The following is a 9,574-nucleotide window of genomic DNA, read 5'->3' on the forward strand; positions in this document are numbered from 1 at the left end:
TAAGAAACAAGTGTCCTATGGTAAGGGGAGACGGCAAAGGCATTTCACAAGACTCTCTATATATATATAATAGAGTTCAATATCAATATATAATGACAGTGCATATGAATTTTTATACTAAGGTGAGTCACACATATTTATCTATAATATAAGTGGAATTTGTAACTAGCAAATAAAGCAAGTAATCTGCTACCACATATAAAATAGTAATGATAGCGTTAAAATTCTTTACAATATACAAAGTTATGTGTCTCTCAAACCAAACCTTCAGTAAAAGTTACTGAGATGAGATGTGTATGTATATATGAACACTTTATACATAACATATCCTGTGATTCTCTATGTACAAAAATAACCACAGAATATTAAAATTTAAGTGTGCTAAATTTACAAATCTTCATTTGGCTCAATATTAGTTTTCTGAATTTTCATCAATAGCCACAATTTTGGCTGCACCTTTACCACCGGTCACAAATTTAGGAGAATTGACATGATTCTTGGATTCCAACCTTGAATTCTTGGTTATATTATGATTCATAACAACCCCACAATCTTCATCTTCTTTATTCAAATCACTAGGTGGCAAAAAACAATCCAAAGAAAGTCCTTTTATATTAAAATCAACTTCTTCAATTGTCCAAACTTCTTCCATTCTAGTCCTAGTATGACCTTCTGAATTTTCGCCGAATCTGAATAAAGAAACAGATGTTTTACCAGCATATGCAATGTTAACACCATCGATTGTTCGATAATCTTGAATAAATGATTCCATTGTTGTTTCCCAAAAGACATCATTTTTAGGGGATTTTAGTTTAAGAAGATGAATATCTTCAAGTTGGATTAAAAGGCCCGTTCTTTGGCTAAAATAGCCCCAAATAGTATGTCTTATAATTTCTACATTGCTGCTGCTTCTTGCCTTTAGTGTTGAGGGATCTACTTCAAGCTTTAATATAAAGCAGTCTTCAGTATTCACAGCTTTTTCTCCAACACAAATAGAATTAAAGAATAAATCAGCAGTAGACTTTGGATCAAGACCCTGTTAACATGATCAAGCTCAACCATTCAGTATCAACATAGCCAGATGTTGAAGACGTAATTAAGTAAATAAAAGTACGGTCTCTTTAATAGGTCAATTGACCAAACCACATTAAATATTTGTATCTTTTTTGATATATTTCTCTTTTGCTGTCTGATTTATCGTCATTCAAAGTTTGCTTTACTAACTTGCACATGCCACCTGATTATTTCGATCCTAACACTTTGGATCAAGACCCTGTTAATATAATTAATCTCAAACTAATCAATATCCACATATATAGAGTATATTCATTCAACAATTATTCTCTTTATTTTCTTTTTCATTTTAGAGGCTCCACTAGTGCTAGCTTTTTTCATTTCTTTTCTTTGGTTAGTTCTAGTTTTTGTTTCAACTTGCCCTATAGAACAACTTGAAGGGGTCGTGTGATTACACAACCTGGCCCCTCAACAAGGAAGAATTCCAAACTACATTAAATGTTGACTTCTTGACCCAATTTTCCTAATTCCTATGAAGTTTGCATATTTACAAAAATGGTCAATTGGACCACTTATCATATCAATTTATTGATTAGGAAAAATGGCATCCCATTCCTAGGTCCACATGGGAAGATGGCACGAAGACAAGTTAACCAAATCATTCACTTTATTTTTGTTTGGTCAAATGGAAAAGTCTAAGTTTCTTTACTGGAACGATAAACCGGTGCAAGTTTTAATGGTTTCAAGACAATTTTGTCGTAACATTATTATACAATGTCAATGCACAAAAGTTATACTCGTCGAGAAAGTACCTGTAAGGAACGACGAAGAGGCCGAGCAGGACCACGAGACGCATGAGAATGATGCCATGGACTTTGCCTCCAAGCCACATTACCATCACTACCAGCACTAATTTTACATCCTGAAAGTACTAACTCTATGCTCCAAAGATCAGGTCTTTTTTGCCACAATACAAATCCTCCCATTTCACCTTGCCCGTTTTTCGCGCTCTTAATTTTCATCACCTTACCATTGTTCAATCCTAGACCATCTCCTTCAATAAATTCGGACGCCACCATCTTCACCTTCCCCATCGCGTACATACTATCAATGGAATTCAGAGCATGTTCTCCTCCTGCCGCAGCTATGTATTGTTGCACTATATATTTTGCCATTGAAGCCTCCTGTACATGCACCAACCATTGATTAAATGAACAAAGAAATTATCTCGAGAACTCTATCCATATTAAATTAGGTATCAATGAGTAAATAGATGTTCTACGATTGCAAATTTATTGGCTTAATTAAATCAGATTCACGCTGTGTAAAACCTACTATAGGTGAAGGTAGCTCTCTTTATTAGATTTTTCTCTGAATTATTTTTATCAACCGACATTACTTCAAGGATTCTTATGGAAATCTATGTCATATATAAAAATTTCAGTTTCACCATAGACAAATTAGTGAATTAGACCGGATTTCTTTGTCTAGAATTAAGTAGTGGCTCGATTATGGTAAATTTCATTTTAATTTTCTTCCCATCAGCTTAACCCTTGAGTCGACGGGATTGATGGGAGGTAATAAATATAGTCTGAATTTATGTGATGCAATTCTTTTAATTTTTACAGCGAATTTGAATATAGAAACTTTAAGTTTTCTTTTTTAAATAAAATATATGTATTTGAAAACGGAGCCTTGGAACAACGGTAAAGCTAAGTTGTTTCTGTGTGACTTATAAGTCATGAATTCGAGTCGTAGAAGCAGCCATTAATACTTGTATTAGAGTAAGTTGTCTACATCACACTCTTTGGAGTGTGGCCCTTCCTGGACTCTGCGTGAACGCGAGATACCTTATGTACCGAACTGCCTTTTTTGGAAACTAACAATTTGCATATAAAAAAAATAAAAAAGTACTTTTGACTCTCGTAATACAAACTGTACACATAAATTGGGAGTAGTAGTCAAAGCTGCACAGAAAAAATAAGAAGAAAGAAACTTGAGCATTGTAAAAGAACTTACAATGGGATGATCATTGATCTTTTTATTGACAGAGTGATCACAACGAATAGGATGAGGAATCAAAGGAGCTGCAACAACACCAAGTAAGAGTTGAATCTCAGCATTTCTACCACCAAAAACCGAAGCATGAATTGATTTATGATCAGTATTAATACTATGAGATTTGATCCAAGATTTCATGTTTTGCCATGACTTATGTTTATATGAATCAACAAACATTTCTTCAGGAATAGGAACTTCAAGTACAGTTTCAAGCCCATCTTCTCTATCCAAATTTGGACACAAAGTCCTCATTTGAATAATATTATCAGAGCAAAAAGAAGATTGAAAAGATTGTAATTATTTTGATGAATGAAAGAGAGAAAAGAGAAGTGTGAGTATTAAAAAGGAAATGGAAACTAATTAGTCTCTTGGATTACAAGGGAGAGTTGGTTATTTGAAGTTTAAGACTGAAAAATACAGAGGACCAACCAACCGACCATGGGAAGCCACCACCCCAACGTGCATTTCTTTGTCTAAATGTCGTGACAGCACGAATTTCTCTGTTTCTCTGTTTGGTTTGGAGTTTATGTTTCTCTTTTTTTTTCCCTATATATCCTCTTTTTGTGTTTGACTGTTGGTTGAAATAATATATGATACAAGAAAGAAAAAAAAAAGCGTCAGTCAGTGCAAAAAATATCTCGTATTCATGATTAAAGGAAGGTCGTATCCAAAGGGGTAGGATGTAAATAACCTACCGTAATGCTGATGAAAAACAGGTATAAATAGCGGAAGCAAATAGCCAGGATCACTTGCATGTAATATAGACAACACATAATCACAGATTTTAATCGAACATAAAATCGATACTTATCTCTTGAAGCGTGAAGGCGATCGCTTAAAGACCTTCAAGCATGAGCAAGCACCATCCACGAGATCATACTCCAGTTCCACGATTTTCTGTTGTGTGACCCGAATAATGCCCGGAATTAGCGAAACTCGTATGGGTGAGTTTCTTCCAGGAAAATCGTGTAGTAAAAATCATAGCCTCCTTATGGAATAAGACCTCTTATATAGCCACAGGTTTTCGGGTTTAAAGCTTTTTCCTAAACATGTTGGGTTTTCCTTGTCCACCAAGAAATATGATTCCATTTAATTCCTAATTATTCGGGCACAACAGGGACCGCAATATTTAATTAACGAGGCTTCCCATTATGGACTTAATTCGAAATATCAGAATTAATACTACCATAATAAATTACGAATTATTCCACTAAAAATTCGTAACTGCACTCCTCATTTCATTTCGAAATTCTTCCATTAAACCTTATTTAACTCCCATGTTAAGATTCAGATACTAATCAAATAAATTAAATTACTGACAATTTAATTCATTGATTATTTTCTTTAGACTTTCGCTTAACTTATTTCATGTGACGGATACAAAATCCACCTACATGATTTACACATGAAAACTTATAAGCTTTCATAAAAGTGTATCATCAATCTCTAGATCGAGATATGGATTCCTTCAAATAACTATTATTTTGCCAATGTATATCATCATTGTCCAATTTACCAGGCATATTGACCCACAAAATAATTTTGCCTTTTAATAAATCAAAACAATAAATAATATACACAACTTATAATAATTATATCAAGATTACGATTATAAGTACGTTTAGTGGTTAGAGAAGTTATTATATTAAGTCAATTTAAAATACTTATCTCTACTTAGTCCGTTCAATACATACAAAATATACTAGCACAAGAAGTTAGAATTAAAGCATTCTCATAATCAAGATAAATTATATTTAATCTTGTGCTACAATCATTCCTGATGGTTTGTCCAATTCCATCATTTGATTGTGAACATGATCTTAATACTTATAAGAACCGATGATTTAATCTTTCGTGTATAAGCTAAACTCTATACACTAAATCATATACTATATAAGTAAAGGATACAAACGGATATATGATCTATTTAAAATTTTATTAAAATTGAATAAAATATTGTTCCATAATAAATACTATATCCAAACTAAAATCCATCGTTAATAGTATATATCCCAACAATCTCCCACTTATACTTTTAACCATGACAATTATTAGAATATACTATATCTAAATGCATGGTTAATAGTATATGCCCTAACAATCTCCCACTTAGACTCATAACCATGCATCTATAACTTTCACAACTATCCTTTTGCACGACTATTAAAAGTCTCTGCCATTAAGCTTTTGCTAAAAGAAATTTGCCAAGTTATTTTCAAATGCAATCTTTGTCTAGTAGTGCTTTGTCGTAACTAACACTATAAAAAAGGGGCTATTTTCGGGGGTTAAATTTGCAAATTGTTGGGGTCAGCAACCCCCGTAAATTATTGTCGCGACGGTTTTCAAAACCCCTGCAATATCAGTCGCCGTAATCAATTTGCGGGGGTTTTTTCGTGACCGCCGGTATCATTAGCGGCGGTTGATTTAGCGTTTATTAGCTTGTGAGCTGCAAATAGGCTAATTTATCGTCACTAAAGTTTGCGTTTATTAGCTTCTACATTATGCCTTTTTATTTCGGCCTCAATAATCTACTGCAACAATAAAAGGTGAAAATTGATTAAATTATGTAAATAGCCTTTAACTGCTGTTGTATCTAAGTTAAATTGTTATGTGTAACAAGCATTGATAAATAATCTAATTTAAATTTTAAGTAACTGATTATGATGTAACGCTTCTTTACAATCTTAAGTGTATTGTTTACCCGCAAAATGATACATTTAAATTTATACATGATTTATAGACAAGTGAATCGATTTAATCCTAAAATGATAAATAAATTAAACAAGAATGTAAGACTTAGCATTGAAATTGAAATAGAATAGCAGAAATCCTGGTACCGGGAGCAGAGCTTTCGAAGGCAGTAGTGACAATATTAATAAGCAAGAAGATAAAATAGCATTGAGTTTTGAACAGAGTATAGTATATGCTAGTCAGAAAAATTTCCCCTACAATGGTTCTAGAGCTCACTATTTATAGTTGCACCTAGGGAACAAAGTCCTAGGATCAAGTCCCTCTTTAATGACAATTATGAGAGACATTGAAGAATGTGTAACGGTAGGCAGTGAATGCCATATTCTCTTTAACAGATCATGTACTTAATGCTAAAGAATATTTTCCATTAAACGCTATCGGGTGGCAGACATTTACTTCATATTTTATGAATATCATTCTCTTCGGTAACAAACGAGATTGTTGCCTTCGGACTCGATTGTCTTCTGTCTTCGGCTCTACGTGTTGCTTTATCATGCGAGAATTTAATATGAACATATTTTACCCTGTACAGATAGTCCTCCTACTTTCTGGAGGCATAACCTTGTGTCACCGTGAAGTTGGTGAAGATCCTTTTCTTGGCGGGAAATTCTTTGACCCCCCCTCTGAAAAGTTTGTGACGGTTGATTAGACGCACGTCTCTTCGCATTTAATGCCCCGAACACGCGTAATCTAACGATTCAATAACACTTTTGCCGGTTATCGAGGTAATTATGGCCACGATTTTAGCCGTCTATTCCTTTACTTATATGCATCAACCTTCTTCTTTTACACTTCATAACTTTCCAAACTCTCTCAAATTCTTTTTACTCAATTTATACTTGTTTTCTACTTCCTCTGATCTTCTTCTTCAGAAAAAAACCCTTATCCTCTTCTGAAAACAATGGCCTGTTCTTCAAAAAATTCCAATGCTTTGAAAAACAAAGAAAATGCTGATGATGCTGCTCCTCCCACGGTGAGCACATTATTCCCAAAAAGCTTATTAAAACTAAGGACTTCGAAGAGAAGTTCCCATCTGCTAACTCCCGCACTTGGGTTGTTAGCGTATATCCTTCTTCCATCCGCCCTTCTAGCATTCCTGCTATAAAGAAAGACTATGGTTGTCAGGATTTGAATATCAATGCTCCTGACCTAGCGGGGCGGGTAATATCCCTTCACTTTGGGCCCGTTTTCGTTGGGGAGGGGGGGCTTGACTCCGCTATCTTAGAGTTTTGCTTCCGCTAGCAGGTATGTCTAGCACAAGTGAGCCCTTATATGTGGCGGACAGTAGCATGTCTTCGGCAGCTATGCCAGGAGATGGGGGAAGAGCTTTCCCTGGCTCGGCTGATGAACCTTTATTCCCCCAAGATTTATTCATGGGGGAATGATAAACTTCAACAAATGTGGTCACCATGCTTTGCTCACCAGCATGGATGATGACAACGAACGTGGGTGGATAGAGCGGTTCGTTATAGTTGTCACCAGGGATATCATGCCGGCCACGACTCCATCCTTTCCTGAATCTTGGAATCCTACACATAATTTTGAAATCTACCCTTTTCTACGATTAAGAAGTGTTCACGCCATTTTTGACTCTTCTTTTTTGTTATCTTAGCAACTCGGTAGACACCTCCAAGGGTCGAGGGCTTAGACTAGTGGGTCATGAAGATTCTGGATATTACCACGTCCGAGTCCCGCCGATGGAAAAAACTAGCCCTTAAATACGGGTAGAAAGCCAAAAGTCATGGTAAGCTAATTTCCAAACTAACCTTTTTTTTTCTTCCGTGAAAGGATTTTTGGCTAACTGCTTTTTCTGCTGAATTTAGGTCTACCGCAGGGCTCTGTTTCCGTCCCCGAGGAGAACGTTTTGGCCAATTCCTTAGGCGCGGCGAGGTTGTTGCAGGAGGCCTTTGCTCGAACGGGTGTCGTTGGACCTGTTTCCAGTGCAAGTGCTTCCTCTTGGAGTCCCCGACCTGAGAAAAATCAACCAAAATGGCGACGCTGCTCTTCGGCTGGGGGCAAAAATAAGAAGGCAAAGAGTGCCTTGACCAAGCCAGTCGTTGATACTGTGGTGATCGATGATGATGGATAATCTAGTGATGACGGGGCTTCTCTACATATAAGACGTCGACCTTCATCAGCTCAACAGAATGCTCAGTCTGTTGAGTTATTTTTGCTAATCGAAGATGACACCCCTACGATCTCGAGGTTATATGAAATAGTGGAAGATGCTAACTCTTGCTTCCGAGTCCAAGTCACCATGCCCGGTACCGTAAGGCTAGGTACCAGGTCTCTTCCGTCTTCGCTTGATGATCAACCAATAACTAGCATTGCATTTGTCGCAGCTGCTTCTCAACCTACAATGCCATCAGCTTCATCTCCTTCTTATCTGACCTTGCCTTCGCCACCAACAACTGCTTCATCATCTCCACTGGTCGCAGTTGTCCGAGAGGAGGATGTCCCTCTTCCCCAGTCCCCAGTTCAAGGGAACTTAGGGCATAATTATTTTTCCCCCTCCAAAGATCCACAGAGGAGGAGGAGTGTCACCCTCTCGGTTTCTACCGGATGCCATCTACTGTCCCGTCCGATGGAACTTGCTAATTATCTGAAGCCCCTGGATTCTAAAAAGGATTGGAATAAGATGCAAACTCTCTCGTGAGTATGTTTGTTGAAAAATTCCATGCACAACACATCGGCAGTATAATTTTTGTTTTCTCTATTGTTTCTTCTATCTTTGTTATGGTAGGGTATTTAGCTTGTATTTCTGTTGTGCAGGCTAACTTCCTTACTTCCGAGGGCCTTCAAAGATTGATTATTGATAAGGAGAAACTCACCTCCTAACGGGATCAACTGTTGGCCGAGCGAGATCAAATTGTTGCCCGTCTCCCGGAATTGGTAGAACGAGCTGCTGAGGCGGTTGAGTTGGAGGCTCGATTGTAGAAAAGTGAGAAAGAGGTAGTGACCCTTGGCAAAGAGGCCGCCCTACCGAGCATACAATTTGAAGAAACTAAGGGAAAATGGGTTGAGGTCTACAATGTCGTTCTTGCTGTATCTGATCGCGAGGCTGCCTCTACTGAAAGATTGAATAACTTTGAGGCGGCCTTGAACTCCAAAACTGAAGAAGTTGCTGCTGTTGAGGAGAAGTATGCCCGGTTGGAAGAGAGACATAAGATAGTCATAGAGCACAATAGAGTTTTTAACCACACTGTTCATAACCATGATGTTAGCTGCTAGGTTTGAGCGGGATTATCTTTCGACCGAGGTTTACCGTCTTAAGGAAGAACTTCAGTACCAAGCGGATTCCCTCATTATTGAAAAATAATATTCCATGTATAGCATGAGGAAAAAAACCTTGGAAGAGGCCAAAACGGGTATCATTGACTTTGATGGCGAAATCGCTAAGGCCCACGAGTTGGAGTCAACTGCCCGAAGGGGTCTCTCGGTCCAGCCTGATGCTACCAAATCTTCTGGTTCCGGTTTCAAGTCCTCGGGAATTGAAGAAGAACCTGAAGGTGATGATGTTGAAGGCCAAGATAGCGAAGGCCAAGATATTGAGCCGGCGGTGGATCTGCCTTCCTCTCCTGGGGGCGTAGATGCTTCTCTTCCTCCAGATTCGGGGGGTTTAGTCACTACAAAAAAGGGTCAAATAGTGGCAGTTAATTAGCGGCAGTCATCGCTAACTCCCGCAAATTGTTTCAAATTGTGGGACTTTCTCTAGCCGATGCAATTATTTATAATTTGCAGGGTCTAG

The 9,574-nt window shown here is 37.4% G+C and overlaps 1 protein-coding gene across 2 annotated transcripts; it reads right to left on the reverse strand.

The window, feature by feature from the left end:
• Nucleotides 1-266: 266 nt before the first annotated feature.
• LOC104115545 (uncharacterized) lies at nt 267-3,555 on the reverse strand. 2 transcript variants are annotated; one of them, XM_009626213.4, is made up of 4 exons: nt 3,513-3,555; nt 3,034-3,101; nt 1,827-2,198; nt 267-1,036 (listed from the first exon to the last, which is right to left on the reverse strand). In XM_009626213.4, exons 1-4 carry the CDS (start codon nt 3,538-3,540, stop codon nt 413-415), a joined length of 1,092 nt encoding a protein of 363 aa, XP_009624508.1. In that variant the 5' UTR covers nt 3,541-3,555; the 3' UTR covers nt 267-412. The 2 variants fall into 2 exon arrangements, with proteins under 2 accessions (XP_009624508.1, XP_009624507.1); XM_009626212.4 differs by lacking the exon at nt 3,513-3,555 and having other exon boundaries at nt 3,034-3,490.
• Nucleotides 3,556-9,574: the final 6,019 nt, after the last annotated feature.

The sequence above is a fragment of the Nicotiana tomentosiformis genome, chromosome 5 (genome assembly GCF_000390325.3).
Source record: "Nicotiana tomentosiformis chromosome 5, ASM39032v3, whole genome shotgun sequence".
Classification (NCBI taxonomy): Eukaryota; Viridiplantae; Streptophyta; class Magnoliopsida; order Solanales; family Solanaceae; genus Nicotiana; species Nicotiana tomentosiformis.

What these genes read in the sequence shown, in the direction of transcription:
- LOC104115545 (XM_009626212.4), bottom strand. Translation starts at nt 3,327, where the DNA reads ATGAGGACTTTGTGTCCAAATTTGGATAGAGAAGATGGGCTTGAAACT. An exon ending in AGATCAATGATCATCCCATT is followed by an intron (nt 2,199 to 3,033) that starts GTAAGTTCTTTT and finishes GTGCATGTACAG; the next exon opens with GAGGCTTCAATGGCAAAATA. An exon ending in CTCTTCGTCGTTCCTTACAG is followed by an intron (nt 1,037 to 1,826) that starts GTACTTTCTCGA and finishes TCATGTTAACAG; the next exon opens with GGTCTTGATCCAAAGTCTAC.